This window comes from Asparagus officinalis, chromosome 10, assembly GCF_001876935.1.
Source record: "Asparagus officinalis chromosome 10, Aspof.V1, whole genome shotgun sequence".
NCBI lineage: Eukaryota > Viridiplantae > Streptophyta > Magnoliopsida > Asparagales > Asparagaceae > Asparagus > Asparagus officinalis.
In genome coordinates this window covers 58,337,593-58,352,866 of record NC_033803.1, presented here as the reverse complement: position 1 = coordinate 58,352,866, position 15,274 = coordinate 58,337,593, and the positions used below count along the sequence as shown (strand labels likewise).

The window sequence follows — 15,274 nt, the reverse complement described above, 5'->3', positions numbered from 1 at the left end:
GAGCGCCATGGGAGTTTGAGCTTCGGGAAGATCCCTAATTTCTAGGGTTTCGGAAATCTTTTGGAGGAAATCGTGTTGATGGCGGGGTGTCTTTGTGGCCAAGGGTACAAGGGTTATTTTGCAATAAAGAAATTGGGAAATTTACATGAAGTGAAACTTATTTTTTAAGGGTCTTGTCAATATTGTTCCCAAAAGTTTCTAAAAGAAAAACTTTGAGTTTAGTATCGTTTGGAAGTTTTATTAGGAGGGTAGAGGAGTGAAATGAGCGAGAATTTTACACTAAAATATCTTACACCCTAAATTGGAGGTAAATGGGGGGGGGGGATTCCCTACCATTCCTTTTCTTCCATTAGTGAGCTCCCAAACACAACATTAATAAATCTTCATCAATATTTTGACGCTACTAATTTACATGGTGTTAGTTGCTAACCGCACGTGGTAAATTACATTTCTACCCTCAATTTACTCTTTCTCCTAGAAAAACTTCCAAAAATTAGAGAAACGGGTGTGAAGAAATAAGCTTAAATGGGCTGGAGAGAGGTATTAATCAATGTTTTAAGAAGCAGGTTTCTCACCCGTCTAGTTGCTTCCCTAGATATATGATGTACGTAAACCGTCCGCTTAGGTTTTGGAAGTACCTACAAGAGTGTGATTTTTCTTCGTTGTGACCTTTATGTCCTCTAACCTCCTCCGAACTCCTCAACTAACTATGAACACCTTATCCACCTCCGACTTTCAAAACACCTCCACCACCACCATTTAAACAAAAAAAGAAATCCGGCTCTAGTCTGTCGCTTAGCACTGTCTAACTTATTCTATAACGTTGGCATTTATCGTCAAGTATTGTAATTAAACAAATAAAAAGATTGAAAAACTGTCATAGGCTGTAGGTGTCAAGACCGGCACCTACGTTGCCTAGCGCTTTTTGTAACCGTGGGTATAACTAGGAGCCCATCACAAACAAATAAGTTAAATAAAATATTCTAAACTAATAACTTTTTAAAACTGCTTACAATTAGCCTAATTATTTCCCCCCCTAACTACGCTAAACGCCACCGGAGGTGTAATTGGTTTTGCCTGACAGCATATTTATTTACAATAATAATGATGCCAGATAAGATGGAAAGATGATAATATCGGAGGCTAGTTGGGTTAGGGGGTTTAGGTTTAGAAGAGAAAGCTTTCTAGCCTGCTGGGATTAATTCTAGCGAGTCAATATTGTCAACGGCGCGCTCCAATTACGTACGGTTCCACTATTTGCTCTACTTCGTATTACATATTGCAAAGCTCATAATTTAGGGGTGTACAACGGTCGTTTCGGTTCGGTTTGTTAGCCCTATAGTTTTGATGATGATTTGTCAAACAATTTATCGTTAATCTATTCTCTAGTTTTTGTTGTTTTGTTTTTCTCTTTACAGGTAATTCAACACACGATAATCAAGCGTTAAAGATTCAAGTTCATGTGTGTGCATTCACCTAGGTATAAGTTTAGTTTACTTACGTATATCATATGTTTATATGTAAGCTCAATATATGTGCACTTAACACATTTTTGACGTTTTCTATCAAATAAATGATTTCTCATCAAACTTCGTTACAATAGTTTTTATTTCATGTTTACAGCTCCATTTCACAGCTTGTCTATATATAATATACCTAATGAATATTATTCATATTATATATATATATATATATATACGTTATATATATATAGTGATATATATATAAAACCTTATTACAATTCTCGCGGAGCAGACATCTCTGGGCCGGACCTTTCCATCGCCAGCCTTTAAATCTCTTTTCAGTGTTTTGTGCTTCGGGCGTTCCGACCGCCGGAGGATTCCGACGGTCGACTGCCGATCTTAATAATTGCTTTCCAACGGGCTATTTTTTTCTCCGATTTGCATTTTCCTAGGGCTGTTTTCTGGTCTTTTTCAAGTTGTTCTGGCTTGATTATTTTGAGTGGTATAAAATACCTTTATTGCTGCTCTCTTTTCAAAGAAACCAAGTTTTTGTCTGTTACAGTTGAAGCTTTTAACCAATAGGACTCTTAAGGTTGTTTAAAGAAGAGCGGTTTAAGCGGTTTCTGATCATCTGCTTTAAAAGAAGTCTGCTACAACAAGAAGAGGCCTTCCATTTTCAACTGAGGATCCTATCCTCATCATCCTCTACTGTTCTTATTGTTTATTGAAAAGTTTTCCTAACTCATCTTTTTCATATAGCTTATAATTTCATTTTCATATCTTAGCTATATTTTTGAGTTACATATTTTTTCATTCACTGTTATCACACACAATATTGAGCTTAATATCTTCATATTATATAGTGTGGGTTGTGGGGTGTGATTTAGTGAGTGTGAGCTTCATTTGCGTTCTCATTTATTGTTGAGAACAAACCATTGTATTTAATCTTTATTTGTGAGTATCACTTGTAATACACTTGTACACCGAGAGAAGTGTGAGGCGAGAGACGGGGTCGAGTCCAATAGGAGTGGCGTCGATTGACGAACCTAGGGAGAGGTTACATCCGAGCACTTGAGGAGGAGGACACGGGTTAGATTTCTACACTTAGTATGTGAAGTGTGATTGCATAGTGTGAGAGTTTTCGGTAAGCTTGTAAACCGAATGTGTAGAAGTTCCGGCTTCCAAACCGGATTGTGATAGTAGAGATCTCCTCGAGGTGAGGAGCAGGGACGTAAGTCGTGGTGACCGAACCTCGTAAACATATCTTTTGTTTGTGTTTTGCTTAGCGTAGTGCTTATTCATATCTTTCTTGCTCATATCTATCTTATATCATTCGTGCAAGAACAAATTAATCAATATTACTTTTAATTAGCATTTAATCGGATTAGATTAACATAAGACCCTAATCACCCCCCCCCTCTAGGGTCTAACAGATCGATCATGGAGTATCACCCCAAGTAGTGGTGCTGATGATACACTATCATTTTCGGATGCAGGTATAAAAATTAGTTAATATTTTAATATATTTTATAAATTATTAGTTATCTAGCTCATTTCTAACTTCATCAAACTTCTTATCAAACAACAAACTGTGTTAAAGAAAAAAAGATATCAACAAAGTAGAAGATTATGAAGCAATAAACACTGATATAATAATATTGTTTTTAACCCATAATGATTCAGAAAATGAGTTTAAGGTTTAAGTGTTTGACTTTTTGGGAACGGGTCGGGTAGGGTTTGAGATCAGAATTGGTAGTATTACACTATATTCGGTCGGTTCGTGTCGATTCGGGTTAAAAAGTTTTCAAACCGACCCGCACCGCCCTACTCATAAAACTATTTTTTCCGGGTCGGTTCGGGTCGGTTTTTTCGGTTTGGACCGAACCATGCTCAGCCCTAGCTCATATATTAACATTAGCAATGACTACAGATACCATCTACCAAATATATTGTTATCTTGTCACTTAATTACAATTATACTTCCACAGGCAGCAAGAGGAAAAACAATTTGCTCTCGGGCGAAAGGACTTTCTTCATTAAGTACTATTTACATCCAGAAGCAAACTGAGAGTACTTCAATATGAAAAGTAGAGAACTAACCCAGAAAGAAATTGCTGAGAACTCAACAAGGAGCTCTCGTAAATTGCATATCACGAAAAGAGCATAGCAACATTTCAGAGTCTTCTGTACACTTTTTATTGACGACAAGGAAATTGCTGCCAAACTCGAGGTTTGACTCGAGGTTTGTTTTCGCTTCCAACTCTTGGTTCTGCGGATTTCCATTAAAACCCTGAAAAAAATTATACACCAACAAAAAAGAATCAAGCAGCAGCATTGGGGGTTCATTCCAGAAACCCCCTAAAAAAATGTGAGATGCAGTGACTGTTTCAGAGTAACATGGATGCCGGATTCTCTATGTAGCCCTTGAATGCTTTCAACCATTCCGCTCCAATTGCACCTAAAATTAACCAGAATTTAGCGTCAAAATGATGCTTAATGAAAGATGGCGTCAACAGATGAAAATATTTAGAAAGAGAGGTCTTAGAGAGGGCGACGTTTACCATCAATCACACGGTGATCGCAGCTCAATGTTACCGACATAAAGGAACCAAAATAATATTGATCGGGACCAGCACCCGGAATAACCCTTCTCTCAGCTGCTCAGGCACCATAAAAACATGTCATAAGTTTAAAGATATCATGCAAAATGCCTGTAGTAGGTCACTGTAGACATATTCGCTTTGTTATAGACAGATGCATCGTGTTGGATGATATTGAAGATTTATCAGATACGTGAAGGAAAAAATGGATCAAAATCAGTGCAAAATTTGAATGTGGAAAGCAGTACCAGAGCCCACAGCAAGAATGCCAGATTGAGGAGGATTTATTATGGCGCAGAATTGTTTGATCCCAAAGGGACCTCCCAAATTTGATACGGTAAATGTGCCTCCCTGCATATGCAAAAGCTCAACAATTGTCAAACTTGAATAACGTAGTATGAAAAGTGATGCCATCTGGTAATAGTAGTCCCCACCTCGTAATCAGCTGGTTTCAGACTGTTGTCTTTGGACTTCTGGGCTAATTGTTTAACCTCTTCCGAAATTGTTGCCAATCCCTTTTTATCTGCATCCTGCAGAATCAGTTATTTGTATTATGAATGAGCAGAATAAATATGGTAAAGTGTCCTCATTTGAATCCTTTATTAATGTCAGATGAATGCAAATAAATAAATAGCAAAGATTCTCCTATCATCCTTCTTCCATACGCTTTCTCACTCTAGAATATTTTTTAAGGTTACTCCTTGCTTACATGATCTTAAACAGCATTATCAGCAATTAGAGTTTCCTCACTACCAGTTTACGCTACTGGTTTTTATAAGAAGTCTCCTGTGTCCAACTTTCCCCAGCTAGGAAACTCATACAACTCAGAGCTCAAAGAATTGAACCGTCATTATCCAGCTTCTCAGTTAAGAGTTTTGCTCCAGATCTGACCCATCTTAATGGTAAAAGGCTTAGATGATAGTGATTATATCTGTTTGTTGGAAAATTTGTAATAAAAGGATTGAAGGAAAATTTGATTTGTATTCCTTAGATCTCAGTTACAATTGGATTTCCTGATTACAAAAGAGAAGAGAATGATCTGAATTCTCCCCTTTGTTTAAAACTGGGTTCTTCACGGTGGCGATGGAGTGCTTCCCTCGAATGCTCGCGTCCTTCACGGTGGCGATGGAGTGCTTCCCTCGAATGCTCGCGTCGAGTTTGCTCTCCGTTGACGATCCGACATTTTGCTTCACTGGAACGATGTTTTCTCCTCACGGTTTGACGTTGTGGAGAACTTACAAAGCAAGTTTTAGAACTCTGAACGAGTTTAGAAGAACTCTGAACGAGTTTAGAAGAACTCTGTAAAAGAGTTGATTTGAACCGAAAATCGGTTAGTAAGCCAAGGCCAGAAGAAAGCTCCGGTGATCGATCTCCAGATCCGAGAATGCTCCAAAGATCCTCTCTTTGCTGCCAAGCTCCAAGGTCAATCCGAGCCAAGAAATTCTAACCCTTAACTCAGTTGAGTTTCTTCTTATTTATAGGGGATTAAGGGGGTGTAACCACCCCTTAAATCACTCCTAAGTGGGGTGTAACCGTCCCCAAATTGTGGGAAACAGTTTTAGAACTGTTCAAGAGTTTAAGGGGTGCAATCCCCCCTAAAATCTCTCCATAATGGGGTGTAACCGATCCCATTAAGTGGAGATACAGTTTTAAAACCGTATAGGTTCTGTTTGAACCAGTCAAACACAAAAAACGCAGGTCTGACCCCCGCGTTTTGATGTTGCAACGCAGGTCCGACTCCGGCGTTTTGATGTTGACACGCGGGGAGGACCTCCGCGTTTTGGTGTTGACACGCAGGGAGGACCTCCGCATTTTGGTGTTGCAACGCAGGTCCGACTCCAGCGTTTTGTTACTGACACACGGGGAGGACCTCCGCGTTTTGGTGTTGACACAAGGGGAGGACCTCCGCGTTTTGTTCTGGGAGTTTGGAACGCGGCCACGAGCTATGCGTTTTGAATCTGGGACGCATAGGTGAGCTCCGCGTCTGAATTTGAAGAGACCGTCGATTTATAATCTCTTTTGCTAGAGCGTTGCAAAGATCACCATCTTGTAATCTTTATCTTGGCTCCTTGAAAATATGAGAGTCGTTAAATTGTAACTCCCGGTGTTGATTGTGAAGACTGTTGATTAGAGTTTTCATCGGTTGTCGTGAAGGTCGTCAGATTGTAACCTTCATCGATCTACGTGAAAATCTTTAAATTGTAACCTTCTGGAAGTCGTCAGATTGTAACCTCCATCATCGGCATTTGAAGGGGGATCAGCTATCTATTGTGATTTTTAGACAGCCTACAATATCGAATAAAAAAAAACAGCAGACAGGAAGTTAAGAATATATTGATGGCACTGGTACCTTGATAACAGGAACAAACAGTCCATTGTCAGTTTGCACGGCAACATTAATGTTCACATTGTTATACCTGAATAAATTTAAAAGAAAAAAACAACACTTTTAGAGCGATTACTACTAGCTTGTGGTGTAGAATGGAATGAGAGTTATCCAAAACTTACTGGCGAATAAAATCATTCATCCAGGAACTATTACATGCTGGAACTTTCCGAAGAGCCAAAGCAGCAGCCTGATGATAAAAAACTATTCATTATTAAAGTTTTTTGCACATATCACTATTAAGTCATATCAAAGTTGCAGAAATAAATAAAACATTACCAACTAGCAAATCTACCCTGCTAAGACCAACCATTAAGTAATGAATACTAATTTGTCCTCTTATCAATTTAAAGTAATATAAAAAAATGCAGGTGCAACTGTTAGCTAATCTAGTCTACAACTCTATATATTCTCATGAAACCACTTCATATTTAAAAAGAAAAAAGATGATGACGTTGTCCAATGTCCTTGTCTTGTTCATCTTTGGCAAAGTAAAAGTGCATATGCATGTGAATAAGAAGTGCATATGCATCCATTAACACATTTGGTAAAACTACTCAAACATGCAAAAGAAAGTATGACTAGTGTTTATTTATTAAATAGTCTGGCACCTTATTCAGATTTATGGCACCTTATTCAGATTTATGCATAAATAAATTGTTATAAGACTCCGAAAAATTGCACACGACTCTTCTACAAACTCAGAACTTATAAAAGTAATTAAAAAAGAACAATAGACTCTTCTCGAACAGGACCTTATCTATCAAACAAGAAAGTTTCATTATATAAGCATGACTTGCCATGTTGGTTGGATTTATGCCAAGTTTTTCATTTGAAGCTCAGATCCAGCCCCCTTAATTGTTGTCAAAAGACTTAAAACCAGACAAGGCAAAACTGGCCAGTTACCGGTCTGGTTCAGTAGAGAATCCGAAAAATGTACAAAACCGCATGAACAGGCCAGTGCAGCTTATGAAAATTGAGCCGACTATTTTAGTAAAATTGAGCTGACTATTTTAGTGAAATTCATCAGATCAAAAAGTCATTAAATGATGCTTTTGGTATTACCAATTTAATTAAAATGGTTCGGATAGGATGGAACCTATGCTAACAGGAAAAGATAACATTTTTTTATTAATATATAAGAATTACGCATCTGTGCACATTGCTAAAGGATATTTCTCCTATGTAAACCCTCTTCAATTAATGTGAGTAGACGGATGAAACATGGAGAGGACTGCATGCTGAACCTAAAAGTATTTACAGTCAGAAAAGCAACAGTCAATTGGTCAGGACAGGATGGAAGAAAACAAATTTTACCTGAAAACGATTTCATTGGTCTAAATTCAGTGGAATGTGCTTCCAATTATCAAAACATGACTATGATAAACTGAGCAAGAAACACAATTTAAATTCAGTAATGTGCTTCTGCCACTTCAGTTACTTGTCTAATTTTTCAGCATGGAGAACTAAATTGTTATTTCAACACTGCAAGTACAACAGAAGTGACATTTTCGTTAACACAGCAAAGTTATAATCCTTTTAAAACAGCAACAACATCTAAATTCCAGCTTCTAGGTGGCATTCCCGGATAAAAATAGCACAAGACGTTAGAAAGACAGGATACCTTTATCACAAGATCATTCACAGAAATTCTTTTTCCACCGGAAGCTTCTTGTAAAGAATTAAGTTGGCTTCGCAACCTGCACATGACACCAACATGAGTGATTTCTAAAGTGATGAACAGAGATAACAAAGAAAACCAGATACAGCAACAAAAACCTTAAATAGATACTCACTCCATAAGTTTGTCTACACGAGTATCTACTGTTAAATAGTAATGAGGAATGGTTTGCTTAGAGAGCAGCAAGCGTGATGCTGTCACCTGCAAACAAGAATTACATTCATTGTGTAATCACTCACTTAAAAATCTAAATAGAGCAATAAAAGACGTAAACTATGAGAAATATGATTACTTTTCTTATCTGGGAAACAGGAATGTCTGCATAATTTAGTGCTTGAACTGCTGCTGTATCCTCCTCTACCTTAGAACCCTTAGCGGCCGATGCTAAATTATCAAACAAAGTATTATCAAAGAGAATGAGTCAGCAAGTGTTAGGTGAAAGTTGACTATATAGTACATCTCGAATTGGCTCTCTAGGGAAAAGGTAAGATGTTGGCTCTCTAGGGAAAAGGCTCCAAATGAAATCAAAAATAATTTCAGTGAAGTAAGCCTATAAGTGTCATTGCATAATGAACAGAAATTAAATTATAATGAGTAACCATCACTATGACCTAGCAGTATTCTATAATTAAGAATAAATATTCAGAGCATGAATGAAGCTTAATGAATCAAACATAGCATTAAATCTTCATAGCATATGTTTCCGATAAAGTCCATAAGAAAAGGATAAGGTTTATCTGAGAGGGAAATAAGCATGAAAAAACATAGCATTAAATCTTCATAGCATATGTTTCCGATTTACTAGATATTCTCAAAACAAGCTAAACTGTAAAAATAGGGGGTCTTTTAACCCAAAGTTTTACCCCAACTTATTTAAAAACCCACTCACTTCCATAAACACCGATACACCCAAAGTAACTCATGTGACTTATTTATAAACCCAATCTGTAGTATACCCTCCAACTTTATACTGTATTTTCCAAACAAATTCTCAAATCTCAAAATTGCGCTTCTTCCCCAAATAAACCCAATGCTTCTCTCTCTCTCTCTCTCTCTCTCTCTCTCTCTCTCTCTCTCTCTCTCTCGATTTCACAAAACACTAAACCCTTAGAGTTGATCCCTAAATTCTAGGTGAAGTCAATCCATAAAATCCACTGAAGTTGAATACACACTATAGCACTTTATACGAAAACATAGCTCTTTATGAGCAAAGTATAACATCTTATAAAAAAGTGTAATTTTTTATGACTAAAGTATAACTTTTTATTATTATAATATAGCTCTTTATTGGTTCTCGAACATGGAAGAAATCTAGTGTGCACTATGCCATCAATAAAATTGCTGGAAAAAATAGAGGAAGATTTAGTATTCATTGGCCTAATTAAGATAAAAATATGACAGCTTAATAGTTATTAATTTTTACTGAGGAAGTTAACACTATATTCGAAAACATAGCTTCTTATGAGCAAAGTATACCATTATATACAAAAGTATAACTCTTTACGACTAAAGTGCATCTCTTCATCACTGTAGTATAGTTCTTTATTGATTCTGGGACTACAAAAAAGAAATATTTAATAATTACAAATAGAAATCATATTATAATTAAATTATTGTCTTTTATGAGGAGAAATATTAATGGAAGAGTGTTTTATTAGGAAGAGAGGAAATTAATGGAGGAAAGCAAGATTTTGAAGAAGATAAATATACTAAATTGCGTTTTGGGGAGTGAGGGGAGAAACACGCAAAAATAAATTTCCCTGCATCATCATTAAGGCGATGTGAGTGGAGCATGATCGTTGTTTAGAAGAAGAAAGGAAAGGGACATTTTGGATTTGTTATGGGAGATCCAGTATTCATACTTTGAGGGTATACTACATGTTGGGTTTAAAAATAAGTCACATGTTGGGTTTGAAAATAAGCCATATGGGATTCTATGGAGGTATGAGTATTTATGGAAATAGGTGGGTTTTTAAATAAGAGCAAAACTTTGGATTAAAAGACAAAAACCCATTAAAAGTATGAAACAGAAGCTGATCTCTACTCTGTAGTTGAGTAGACTATATGGTTGCAGTAGGTTGTCTCCCACCCCCTAACACCCCAGAAAAGTAGAACGAAAAGGTTAAATTCCAATGTCTGGTTTCAAAAGAATGCAACAAAAATATATATGCTATGGAGTGGTGATAGTACATTTCACCGTGCAGTAATATTACAGAAGACGCTAGGCGGACTAGGCGTTTGAGCCAGCGTCTAGATGCTTAGGCTTCGTTTGGGTACCATGGTGTTTTTTTTTTTTTCAAAAAAAAACATGGTGTTGTGTTTTTCCCTTAAAACGTTTTCAAAACACCATGTTAAGTATTTGTGGTTAACGCTAGTTTGACCCATTACAACATTAGTATTAAACATATTATTAATATATTATATATTAATTATAATAAAATATATTATAAATAAAATGTTATAATATTTAGTTTACATTATTATAGTATTAAAAGTATTAAATATAATGCAATATAAAATTGTATAATGTATTATAATATTATATTGTACTTAATGATATATATTATATATATAATTATTCATCTTATTCTTTCACAATAATTATATATTTAATTATTTTGGTAAATCAATTTGTTATGGTTATATATTATAATTAATATTTTTAATAATAATGTTATTTTATTATTAACTATAATATTATACTAATTATTAAATAATATCAATTTATACTATTATTCATATAAATAATATTATTAATAATGTTAAATATTATTATATTGCTTATTATTTATTATTAAATATGTTACTATTATATAATATTTTAATAATTATCTATTTATTCCAGGCTTTATTTATAAAAAGTGTTAATAATATTATAGTGATTATACTAATTGTGTAGTATAATTATATTAGTTATTATTATATTATTATTTATTAATGCAATAACTTTTTTTTTTATATTAGTTTATTTATATATTATTGATTATTATTTGTTATATATATATCATTGTTAACTATTAATACTTGATTTAATATGTTTATATATATTTTTATATAAGATATTTTATCTATTTATATTTTTATATTATTAATAAATATTAGATTAACTATAGTATATATATATATAAATGATATATATTATATATATAATTATTCATCTTATTCTTTCACAATAATTATATATTTAATTATTTTGGTAAATCAATTTGTTATGGTTATATATTATATTAATATTTTTTAAATAATGTTATTTTATTATTAATATAATATTATACTATTATTAATATAATATCAATATTTACTATTATTCATATAAAATAATATTATTAATAAGTTAAATATTATTATATTGTTATTTTTATTATTAAATATGTTACTATTATAATAATATTTTATAATTATCTATTTAATTCATCAGTTTATTTATAAAAAAGTGTAATAATATTTAGTGATTATACTAATTGTGTAGTATAATATATTTATTATTATTTATATTATTATTTATTATGTCAAATAACTTTATTATTATTTATAATTTGTTTATTTATATATTATTGATTATTATTTGTTGATATATATATCATTGTTAACTATTAAATACTTGATTTAATATGTTTTATATATTTTTATATAAGATATTTTATCTATTTATATTTTATATTATTAATAATATTAGATTTTAAACTATAGTATAATATAGCTATAGTATAATATAACTAGTTTGCGGTCCGTGCAAACAGCCACGGTTTTTTTTTTTTTTTGCTACAGTATCCCACCTTTTTAATATGCTATGATTTGAAATTTGTGAAAATCTACAGTATCCCGCTCTGCCTACAGTACCTTTTAAATGGCTACAGTATACCGGTGTGGCTGCAGTAATATTTTTCATTAATTATTAGCTATATAGTACTAGTGCTACAAGTAATGCTACTGTGAAGTGTATTTACATGTCGCAATGACAGTTGTGAATCTCTAATCTGCCTATTTGTTAATAGTGAATAGATTTATAATACATATATAACAATATATATACATATATATTATATATATATATATATATACTATATGTATAATGATAGAGAGACGAGAGAGAGAGCAAGACTTCCTATCAACTTAAGTGAGATAGGAAAGTTGTCCACCAAACTTTCTATCCACACATATATATAAGTCACTCTCATATCATGCAAGGATCGCCTAGAAAACACTCTAAATGGTTACAGAGTTTGGTGGATGTCAACTTAAGTTGACACACAGTTTTTCTTCTATATATATATATTAATATATATATATAATTAATATATATATATAATATAATATATATCATATACTATAGGCATGTAGATAATAACTATATATTAATTACAATTAATATATTATGTTAGATATTATATTAACATATTCTCAAACTCAAAACCAAAACACCAAACTTAAAACACATTTTAGGTGTTTTGAAATAAATGTTGTGTTTTTGGTTTAAGGATGATTTAGTTTAAAAAACACCATGGTTTTCAAACGCATGGTGTTTTGTTATTGGCAAAAACATCATGAAAACAAGTAAAACACTATTATATCCAAACGGAGCCTTAGGCGATGCCTAGGCATTTCGCTATTTTTTAAATTATTTAATTATAATAATTGATAAAAATATGTATTAAATTTATATAAATTTTCTTAAAAAAGATAGCAATCTTAGATCCACAATAAACCATGCATACATAAATACTAAATAGCCAAAATAATAAGTAATAAGGTTATAGAAAGCGCTAGGAAGCCTAGGCGTTGGACCCAACGCCAAGAGTCTAGGAGGCTTTCTTTTTATTTTTTTATTTATAATAATTGATAGTAAATGTTAATGTTATAGAAAGCTTAGGTGTCGGACTGGTGTCTAGACAAATTTCTTTCTTTCTTTAAGTGGCGGTCAAGGAGGTTTTATTGAACATCAAAAGAGGTAGTGGAGGTGTTCATATTTGAAGGTTAAAGAAGTTTGAAGGAGGACAGAGAACGTCAAGGCTGCAACACAGAAAATCACGATTAAGGCCTAAATAGTGCAATTCACGTAAGCAGACAACGCTCCCCTAAAAACTTTCAAAACCTAGGTGGACAGCCTACGTACCGCCTAGACGCTAGGCGCTAGTTAGACAGCTTAGGTACTGCCTAGGCCTAGGCGTACACTTAGGCGGACTAAGCGGAGGCTTTTTAAAATAGTGTTGTGCAAACTATTAGATAAAATTTTATAACCAAATCTCATGCTACTATGTGAAGCTTAAGCTTCTCTTATTACATCCATCATTCCCGGTTGAACTGTTAATTGTTGGCTTACAATGTATGCAAAAAGAAAAAAGAACTCAGGTGCCCTTATGATGATGAAAGTGTGTAGATTACCAGGTAAATTTCTACCTCTTACCAAAAANCTCTCTGCTATAGTAAATATTGTGATGTGCAGAATGAAATTATTAACACATACAAAAAGATAATAGATAATACATAATGTTAGAATTTAAAAACTGAAAGTTCATACCTAAGTAGTCCTCAACATCAGCTTTCAAAATGCGTCCATCAGGACCAGTACCCTTTATGCTGGAAAGAGGCACCTGCATGTGACTATGTGAGGGAGAGGTGCCACAAGAAATGCTTTCATTGCTAGATCAAATGTGTCAAAGTACTTTACATTGACCAGATGCTCAAAACAAATCACTCAATTCTTCTAACTAGAAGTCATGATTTGTTTATCCAATAAAAATCTAGTTTAAATATGAGAAAACAGTTTATTATCTCACACTGTTATCTTCTGCCAATTTTCGTGCAAGCGGACTAGCGAAGAGACGTTCTCCTGCATGTGAAGTTCCTTCAGGCCTTGAAACCTTGGGCTCAGGAGCTTTTGGAGGCTCTGGCTCTGACTTCTTAGGTACAGTAGTCTCAGGTGATGGGCTGGATTCAGCAGGCGCAGCAGGTTGGGAAGCTTTATAATCTTTAAATTTTCCAATGTCATCTTCTTCCTCAACAGTTATAGCAATTATCTAATCCAATACATGATTAAGCTTGGGTTAGAAAAAGACAAGTCATCTGGAGGGAAAAAGGTAAACCTTTTGCTCAAAGAAAATCGCACAAAGCACGACTGATGTCATCAAATAAATATGGGCTAATTCAGTTATCAGAATTTGAACCAACCAATGTCCTTACTGTTCAATGACTAAAGAGGCAGCTCTAAACAAATTTATTTATGAAGTGTTGATAGAGCTTTTCTCTTGATAATGTAAACCATGTCCATGACCCTAAGATTTATCATCATTTGTATAGTTTAAAGAATCCATTATCACAATGTGAATTCTTCCAACAAAAGTACCACAAACATGTCATCTAATGGTGATTGTACTTCTGTTCGAATTTTCACAATTAAATAATTGCTTTCGCAAGCTCGCGTAAAAGAGCAACAAAATTTTATAGAGAGCAGAGGAGAAAGAACGTAGATGGCATTGGAAGTAAATGAGAAGATGACAAAGGAAAGAAGAGGAAAATGCAAGGCAAATATGGAGGAAGAGGGAACAAAATAAAATAAAATAAAATAAAAGTTATACACCCCGAGTCAACACCACCTACAACTAATAAAGAGAATCGATAAGTTATTTCAAGAGATAGGGGATTTAGACCTTCAACCCTAACATATTCATCTCATTTCCTGTAAAGACACAGCAGCAGCAACACGAAGAAGTGGAGAAAACAATATGAGCACTAGTAGAAAATCCCACATTCTAGACGGCATATTCTAGACGAAAATTTTTCAGTCTAGTTTGCTATTAAACTAGACGGAAATTTCCGTCTAGGATATTCCGTCTAGGAAAATGTATCCTTAACGAAAATTTCCGTCTACAATAACAAAGTAGACGGTTTTAGTATTTTTTTTAATTTTTTTAATTAGGGTTAGCATCCTAGACGGAAATTTCCGTCTAGGAAGCATCCTAGACGGAAATTTTCCGTCTAGGATGGTAGGTCCCACAAGAGCGCGCCCTTCCCCCCAAAATTTCATCCCCAAATTTCGTTTCCCCGCCTAAATTCTCAAACTCTGAAATAAAATCTCCAATCACCGCCTCAATTTTATTCCCAAATTACATGATTCGGAGGGACAACCGCCGCCCTCCTCTCCGAC

The 15,274-nt window shown here is 34.0% G+C and overlaps 1 protein-coding gene across 2 annotated transcripts in view; it reads right to left on the bottom strand.

The window, feature by feature from the left end:
* The window catches only part of LOC109825621 (dihydrolipoyllysine-residue acetyltransferase component 2 of pyruvate dehydrogenase complex, mitochondrial-like), a 26,216-nt gene continuing 14,412 nt past the window's right edge, over positions 3,471-15,274 (bottom strand). For both annotated transcript variants that reach the window (XM_020392480.1, XM_020392478.1), the window contains exons 9-19: positions 13,908-14,147; positions 13,649-13,721; positions 8,423-8,514; positions 8,246-8,331; positions 8,074-8,149; positions 6,572-6,639; positions 6,414-6,480; positions 4,498-4,593; positions 4,312-4,414; positions 4,025-4,120; positions 3,471-3,921 (exon numbers count right to left, since the gene is read on the bottom strand). In XM_020392480.1, coding sequence (XP_020248069.1) covers positions 3,851-3,921; positions 4,025-4,120; positions 4,312-4,414; positions 4,498-4,593; positions 6,414-6,480; positions 6,572-6,639; positions 8,074-8,149; positions 8,246-8,331; positions 8,423-8,514; positions 13,649-13,721; positions 13,908-14,147 — 1,068 coding nt within the window. In that variant the 3' untranslated portion in view covers positions 3,471-3,850. The remainder of the gene's footprint in view (positions 3,922-4,024; positions 4,121-4,311; positions 4,415-4,497; positions 4,594-6,413; positions 6,481-6,571; positions 6,640-8,073; positions 8,150-8,245; positions 8,332-8,422; positions 8,515-13,648; positions 13,722-13,907; positions 14,148-15,274) is intronic.